Source organism: Charadrius vociferus, unplaced genomic scaffold (genome assembly GCF_000708025.1).
Source record: "Charadrius vociferus isolate BGI_N301 unplaced genomic scaffold, ASM70802v2 scaffold613, whole genome shotgun sequence".
NCBI lineage: Eukaryota > Metazoa > Chordata > Aves > Charadriiformes > Charadriidae > Charadrius > Charadrius vociferus.
In genome coordinates this window covers 1,212,866-1,220,820 of record NW_009647757.1, presented here as the reverse complement: position 1 = coordinate 1,220,820, position 7,955 = coordinate 1,212,866, and the positions used below count along the sequence as shown (strand labels likewise).

At 37.1% G+C, this 7,955-nt stretch overlaps 1 protein-coding gene across 1 annotated transcript; it reads right to left on the bottom strand.

Moving 5' to 3' along the window:
• Positions 1 to 3,274: 3,274 nt before the first annotated feature.
• LOC104283954 (fatty acid-binding protein, liver) lies at positions 3,275 to 6,228 on the bottom strand. The gene is made up of 4 exons (XM_009882210.1): positions 6,115 to 6,228; positions 4,835 to 5,007; positions 4,454 to 4,543; positions 3,275 to 3,383 (listed from the first exon to the last, which is right to left on the bottom strand). The coding sequence occupies exons 1-4, from the start codon at positions 6,179 to 6,181 to the stop codon at positions 3,333 to 3,335; spliced, it is 381 nt and encodes a 126-aa protein (XP_009880512.1). The 5' UTR covers positions 6,182 to 6,228; the 3' UTR covers positions 3,275 to 3,332.
• Positions 6,229 to 7,955: the final 1,727 nt, after the last annotated feature.

Below are 7,955 nucleotides of genomic sequence, written 5' to 3'. Positions count from 1 at the left end.
GCTGGCTTTTCCCGCCGAAAAAGGGGGAAGCGCGCGCGTGGCGCTCCATCGGGCGGGCAAGATGGAGGGCGGATCGTTGCTGTGAGGAGAGAGGGTGCGTCCTGCCTCACGCAGTCACCTCGGGGCGCTGTGGCTCGTTCCTCCGCAGTCGGCCGGCACAACAAACAGACTCAGCAGCTGGTTGGGGTGTAGGGCTCACTGCGCAGGGCCTTTTCTTGTGGCTCGAGGGTTCACTTTTAAGTGGCCTTGTCACCAGCAGGGTTGTTGTGCCCCAGGAGTTTTCATCGGACAGTTGTAAAGCGGCGGTATTTGTGAAGGACTAGCCCTTTTTTACTAAAGCCATTTGCGTGATGAGAACAATAAAGTGGATGGATAGAGAGATAATTTCTTAATGTCTTAATGCGTGACTCACCAACAGGTTTATAGGCAGATAAATGGCAGATCTGTGACTGAACAGTTAGAGGTGTGTTGATGAAGGGTTTAATAAAGCAGCGTGTCTGCATCTTTACTGGTGTGAGGAATTTTCAGCGAACTACAGACGGGAGAGAAAGACCTACCTGATGTCCGTTACTAGTGTATTTTCACTTTTATTTTTAATGGCTGAATACGAATGAAAACCCTCATGGGTAGACACTGCTGTTCATATCCTGGCAATCTCACACTCAGAATTTCCTGACCTACAGATTTTCAATGACAGACGAAGTTCAATCACTGACCCAGGAGGTGTTTGCCAACTATATATGCTGCTCTTCTGAAAAAAAAGAAAATTATGGTGGTTCTATGCTCAGAGGTCTGTGTTCAGGACTCTACAGAAAAGAGATGGGGGTCTCTGGCAATGTTTCCTGCATTTAATATTTACAGTTAACATTATTCTATGCTAAGTATGCCAGCAGCAGGTTGACTTTGTTACCTTGTGCAATATATACACAGATCTGCTTACACAAGTCATGAAAAGAACATGAGAATGAAGCCAAGAAAGCACATTTGAGACTGAAATTGTGGTGGGAGTGTGTGACACAAAGCAGCAATGCCAAAGCAGAAAAAATTCCTTCCATAGACACTCTGAAAAACAATGGAATCACCAAAGAGTGGAGTTTGGTGATGGATAGAAATACTTGCTGCCAAGATTAGCCTTTCAGAACTTTCCAAATTGGAAATGAACTGTTTTGAACAAGATCCAAATAAATACTCTCAGGAAGTCCTTTGCAGAAAGTTTCACTTGGTTTTGTGGAAGAGTGAATCCGGTGCTGTCATCCAAGCTTGTAAGAGTTTGTAATCCAGAAATGATGGATTACTTTGGACAATGGGGCAGGGTACGCAATCTGATCAAAATCCTTCAGGTTTTGACTGCTTCACGTAAGGAACTGCACTGAATATTTCACCGAAATCTGAGATGCCATGTGGCAGAAGAATGTTGCCGTTGGACTGAAAAAATGGACACGGTTGCTGGAACTACTAAATCACCACAATCATGAAGTAAGGTGAAGTATTTTTTTAAGAATTTTTAGTGTTTTCAAATTATAATGGTTTAGCATCAGTTTAAGTTCTGTGTAGGATTAGTGTGGTTTTAGTATGTAGTACTACAATCTGTAACTTAAGCTGCCTTTGTATACCAGTTGTCATGTATTGGGGTTGAACTTTGTTAAGGGGTTGAATAAGGAAAAAGAGAGTGCAAGGCAGACTGTGTCAAGTGAGATGGGAATATTTGAGTAGTCATTGAACCAAAGTAAGACCTTCATGTTTCTTTTAAAAGCAAACAAATACATATGCATTTTGCTTTAACATCAATCCCACTTTATGTCACAGTGTATCAAAAGCAATTGTTTTGTAACAGGCTTTAAAAGTGTAGTGCTCAGAGTAATGAATGATGTCTGCATTAGTTTAGAAATAAACCTGAAGTGTGTCATATTTTGTATCCTACAACTTACTGATAATGCATTTGGTCATTAAAGACTTGCAGTGTTCTGCAAATTTACTGTTGGAAAATTACGCTCTGTTTTGTAGTGTTTCGTTGTGTAGTTAGAAGCAGTTACCCAGCAACTTCCAAACAGAAGTGTTTGAGGCTCTTATATGGCTTTTTGCAGGAGAGATGCTTCAAAGCAGCCTTCTCCACGAGTTTTACCAGTGTCTTGATTTCTGTTCTGTTGATCTTATTTATGTGTAACTCACATAGAATTTAATTTAGTGTGCAAAAGTGTAGTTAGCATTAGAACTGCCTGGGAAGCAAAATGAACACAATGATACTCGCATGGTTATGCCAGTAAAACTCCCCATGAGGAACAGACTTGCCCCAGAATAAGAATACATTTCCCAGATTGCTTATATCATGTTGCAAGTGTTATTAACTAAAACACAACCTCCTCCCTCACAAACCACCCTTCTCCTAGGGTAGGAAGATAATAGACTCAGCACTCTTAATTGGAATAAAACGTCCTCATGAAGATTTTAAACGGCATAATGAGTCCAGCAACTGTTTTTCATGGAGGTCTTACACCCAAGACCAGTTCTAACAAATCTGCAGTGACTTAAATAAGTACGAAATAGGACTGCTAATATAATAGTAGGATCTAATCAGCAGTGAACAGAGAAATGGTTATAGGCGTGGGTCCTGTGCATTTTATACTTCAGTAGAGACAAATAATCTGAACATAAATGGTCTAGTTGAGCTTCACAAACTTGCACTGTGACAAGCAGATATTGGGAGCATGTTGCAAACTGGAAAAATATTTAATTCCCTTTTCTGTTGTAGTGCCTCATTTTTGTTTAATTGTACTCTTGTGTACTTCAGTTTAAGAGCAGTCATTCCTATTATTACTTTGTAATTGCTTATGACTGTTAAATACTTCATAGCTTTTAAAGTATTACTCTTTCTATTCCTGTTACAGACAAGTGGTGCAGATCAACTAAATAAATGTCTAATTGTTCTTTGCTGGCCAAGTTGTAGAGAAAGGGTTTTTAGTAGAAGACCAAACTTTATTAGACAAAGGAACTAAAGCTGAATGTGTTCACTGATTACGTAAGAAGTCAAGAAACATTTATGTCAGCTTTTGTCCGCTCCCAAGGATTATTATGATAAAATCATAATGTTTCAGTTAATATCTGTGTTTGGTTGTCTGGGAGGCAGAATTCTGTCACTTTGAGTATAGAAGGGATCTGGAAGTGTACTCAGAGAAAACACAGTCTTATAATAATGGAAAGTGATGCATGCGTGAAAGGAGAGTAGAAATCATAATTATCTTCTGTATTGTTTTTCAGACAACAAAGATCACAGCTTGTGGAAACTGCACTTTATTTTAGGTATGTAAGGATGTCACAAAGAACATAATCTGTCTTTAAACTCTCTTGCTTCTTCTGACAAGTGTTACTCCACCAAAAGTCATAGTCTGTAGAAGACAAATATGCGTAACACGATTTTCATTTAGACTTTAGGAAATCTATTTATAGCTAAATGGCTAAAAGTTTCTGTAATTCCATGTATAAATCCATCTCATTCCACAAGAAAATTCATTTACAGTACCTGCCTATAAATGTGATAACATGCATACCAAAGAAGACTTTTTTACAGAACTAGCTCTGAAGATGGAAAATCTAAATATAAATACCATCATCAACTACATTTAATCACTCTGTTTTACGGGCTATCATAGATACTACAAGAAAGATAGGCTTCCTGTAACAGAAATCCACTGTCCCAAATAGTAGTGGATTCTTTTGCCTGGTGTTTTGCTTACTTACTGTTAGAAAAGTAGTTTGAGATACTCAAAATGATCGTATGAAATTCTATGTCCAAACCATATAGCTTTAATGTAGTTAGCTGTCACTCCTGTAGTAGTCTTTACCCAAGTGGATACTTCTTAGAAGCCAAGTGAGCTTAACTATATCGAGAAAAGCTCTTTGTCAGTACAGAACAATTTAGAACTAACTAAAGAACTTTGAAGAATTGTATGTGGAACGAGTAAATTTTCGCGTTTGACTCAGACTTTATTTCTTTCCAGAGCCAATGCTGTGGGTAAAGCTAAGGGTGGAAACACTGCTATAGTAATCTAGAGGAATCTGTAAGGAGTCTTTCTGCAACGTGCTCAGCAGCTATAGTTCTTCACATTTCAGTGCCTAGAATTGGCCCCAGGGTAGTAATTAATAAAGAGATTTGTTGAGCAGGTTGCCTTAAATATATGAGCAATGTTTAAAGGATAGTCATCTAAGGCAATTGGTTTTAATAAGAAACAGAAATAATAAAAGACAGTAATAGTATTTTCCACGAACTGTGCTTAGTTTGAAATACTAAAATTCTGTATCTGCAGATTTAATCACCTGTAAGGAATTCTGCAAGTAATATAGTAATTTTGGGGCCAGGATTTTTTTAAAGTATTGAGCTTACACTAAGAGCTAATCAACACAGAACATTTTTTCTTTCAGCATTTTTCTTAATGTGCCATTATTTTCTAACACTTACCTCTACCATTTCACTTCCTTTAATTTCTTGCTCATGGGAGAATTTTTCTGATTTGCATACAAGCTTCCCATTTACCATGTTCACAGTACACTGTTGAAGCAGATTTAAAAATGATAAAAAAATTTAGATTTTGGAATTCAATTAGAATAAGTAGAAGACTGCTTAAATAGGAAATAAATTATACCAACGTTTCATAATCACATTTGCTAATTTAAACTGGAGACCACAGCATTTTAATAAGAGTTGTAGAAGAAACATTCCTGTTTGTTGAAATGATGGAAATGTATGCTCATGGAAATGGTACAAACAACTTTCACTCATACACAGAAACTGAAGTAGAAGGATGAATAAAGACATGTACCCATTCCTGAAATATATTACCTTTAGCTTTCTGCCGTCCATAGTAGTAATGTCAGCCTCTTTTCCAAGTGTAAATGAGTTAGTTACAGATTGCTTGGGTGTTTTTGATGTCACAACAAAGTCATCTCCTTTTTGTTGTATTTCAACAATAGGCTTAATATCTTTGGCGAGTTTGATAAGGTCATCTGGCAATGCTGTAAAAAAGGCAAAAAGTGACTTTTTCTCTTGTGAAGTAGTGTGTTGATATGAAATAACAAATTCCTTTCTCTGATAAACATGCAAAAGATACAAACCAATAATAAAAAGTGGTGTGCAAGTTAAAAGACAAATCCTGTTTTGGATTCCCCACTTCTCTATGGGCATATTGCTCCATTCCATCTAATCTGTATAGATTTTGATATTATATTCGTTAATCTTGTGTCAGGGTATGTGTTGTTTCTTTCCGTAATGGCTTGCCATGTGGTGACATTTCTCCTTGACAAAAACCATGTGTATTACTTTGTTTCCCTCACCTTTTGCCAGGGAGACTGGAGGTGAGGTTTATCTGTCTTGTCAGAGCTGCAACAGTGCAAGTAGCCTCAAATTACCTTATCGGGGTGTCTCTAGTACAGTTTGAGAGTATCATCTGTAGTAGTAGAGGGATTGATTCAGACATCATACTGTCAGACTAGGCTTTTCAACTGTAACTGAATATCTCTTATGTACTCTTAAAAACCCCACTGTGAATGTTTTTTCAAGATTGTCAGGAGGGTAGTGCATTTTTATTAATGTAGACACCTACTAAGTCATAACCACCGAGTCTATTCATAGAATTGTCTAGGTTGGAAGAGACCTTTAAGGTTACTGAGTCCAACGATTAACCTAACAGTGCCAAAGCCACCACGAACCATGTCCCTTACAGATTACTAAGCAGCTATCATATATGTTAACCACTAGTGCTGTAGAAAGTGCCTGCACTTGGAAATCCATATGCATCATTGACAACTAGTTTCTAGTTAAAAGTATTTATAAAGTTATGTGTTAGTCAAAACAAGTTGATTTCTTATACACCTCTTCTTTCACGAGGGACTCATCTAATGTTAAGGTAGGGATTTGGGGCTTATCTGTAACCTTTCTACATCTATTTGTACAATTTTCAGCTTCTTTTTGTTTCCAAATTAGACACGACAGACTTACCTGGCAGGGGTAGTTTGTCATACAAATGAAAGATAAAAAACCATAGAAATACAGTAATAAGAAATGTCACATAAAGTGTGTGTTGCAATCTGAGCAAATTATTTCAAAAGTAACTAGGCACTTACCAAGAGCTTTCAGAAACGCTTCGTAGTTCTCTTGAGCATAGACCTGCCAGGTTCCATTGAATGCCATTGTGGATGTTATAAGGCAGTTTAGGGTGGTGATGCTAGCAGGAAAGTGAGGGCTCTCCCTGGTCATTCAGATGCTATTTATGGAAAGGGAAAGGCCAGCCCAAATTGTGAGATGACTGGCTAATTATTAACCATGGAGTAACAATTATTAATCATTTATTTGTTCTTAATGATCATAACCTCTAGTTCATTCTGCTCTGTAGAATGTCTTACCTTGACCAGCTGGTTTGGGATGTTATGTTTGTTGTGGGTTACTGAACTTGGGTAATTATTCATAATTGTTGTAAAGTGTTGCATGGATTAATTGGTTTTCTTTTTGTTTGCAACTTCTATGTTTAATACATTTTCTGTGTTTTGGACAGAATTCTTCAGATAAAATGTCATAATTTACAATAGATGTGAGATAATCACTGTCTTGCAGCAGGAACTCCCTAATTATCACAATATTCTCTACAATGGGCACTTGGACCTTAAATGGTGGGAATAAAATCCACAGCTATTTCTTCCAAAATTGTGGGCCTCCGATTACTTGAGGACAGGGAGTATCATTAGAGTGGGACAGTCAGTTATGACTTTATCCAGTAGATGCCAGGAATGGGCATCTAAATCTGTATTAAATTCAGTTTATTATTATTTTTTTAATAAACACTGCATACATAGAAGATTAAAGGTAAAATATAACATGGAACATTGCTTGGAGACTGAAATGGAAGAAGTAAATGGGATGTATTATTTCTTGTCACCAGTTGCACGAAGAATTCCGTACTCATTATAGCTATTGAGTGATATTCCTTGCTGTCTGTGCAAGCATGACTGTTGATTTTGGAAGACATTCATTAGGTTATGTGTCTTGCAATTATATTGCTTAATTCAAATAGAGCCTGTATCCCAGGGGTAGATGACCTTTCTAAGTTAACTTTTATTACTCCATACCAGTAGAAAACCAATCCTGAACTTTTTCTTACAAATTCACAACTTTTTTTTCAGTATGTAATTTTAAAGAAAGTTCACACACATAGAGCCAATTTTGTAATTATATTTACATACGATAATACCTGAGTAGCAAGGATGAGGTACTGATAATGAATAAGGCTGCATTTATGTGTGGGGTGTAACACACATGGCTCTAAAAGGTGCATGTTTATACTGGAGCTATTCTAGGACATGATTCATCTTTTTTACCATTGAGTAATGTTAATGATGCTGTCAGAAGGGCCTGCTTTTCTTCATTCACTGTAAGGTGAATCTAGGCAATTAGCTAAGCTCTCGCTTTTTAATATTATTAAATTTAGTCATATAAATGATATACATTTAATGTAAGTAATGTCTGAAATGTAACTGCCTTTGGTGAAATGATTGGCAATCCTATACAGGATTGCTGTGCTCATTTACATTGACACTGGAACAGGGAAAAATACTGCTATTGTGAGGACAGTTTACGCTGGTTTGTGGGGTAAGGTAAGATGATGTTTTGCTGAATAAATGTGTTTAGCTGGATGTCTGTATTAGGAATACAATCACTTTTTATCTCTCACTGACACAGTTTTACTGGTAGAAGCTGGGAGTATAGCTGTGGCTTCAGCTTTTTTTTTCTATATCCAGAATAATCCAACATAACTACTAAACCTGATCACTTCCGTAGACATTCACTCAACCCTTTTGTGTAAGTGTATTACTGCATGTCAGTATATATAGAAGCTGAATATGTTGTCCTGTAAAGAAGTAAGCCTTAAAAATGTCACTGCCTTGTTTTCTTCCCATATGGGTTAGGTTTG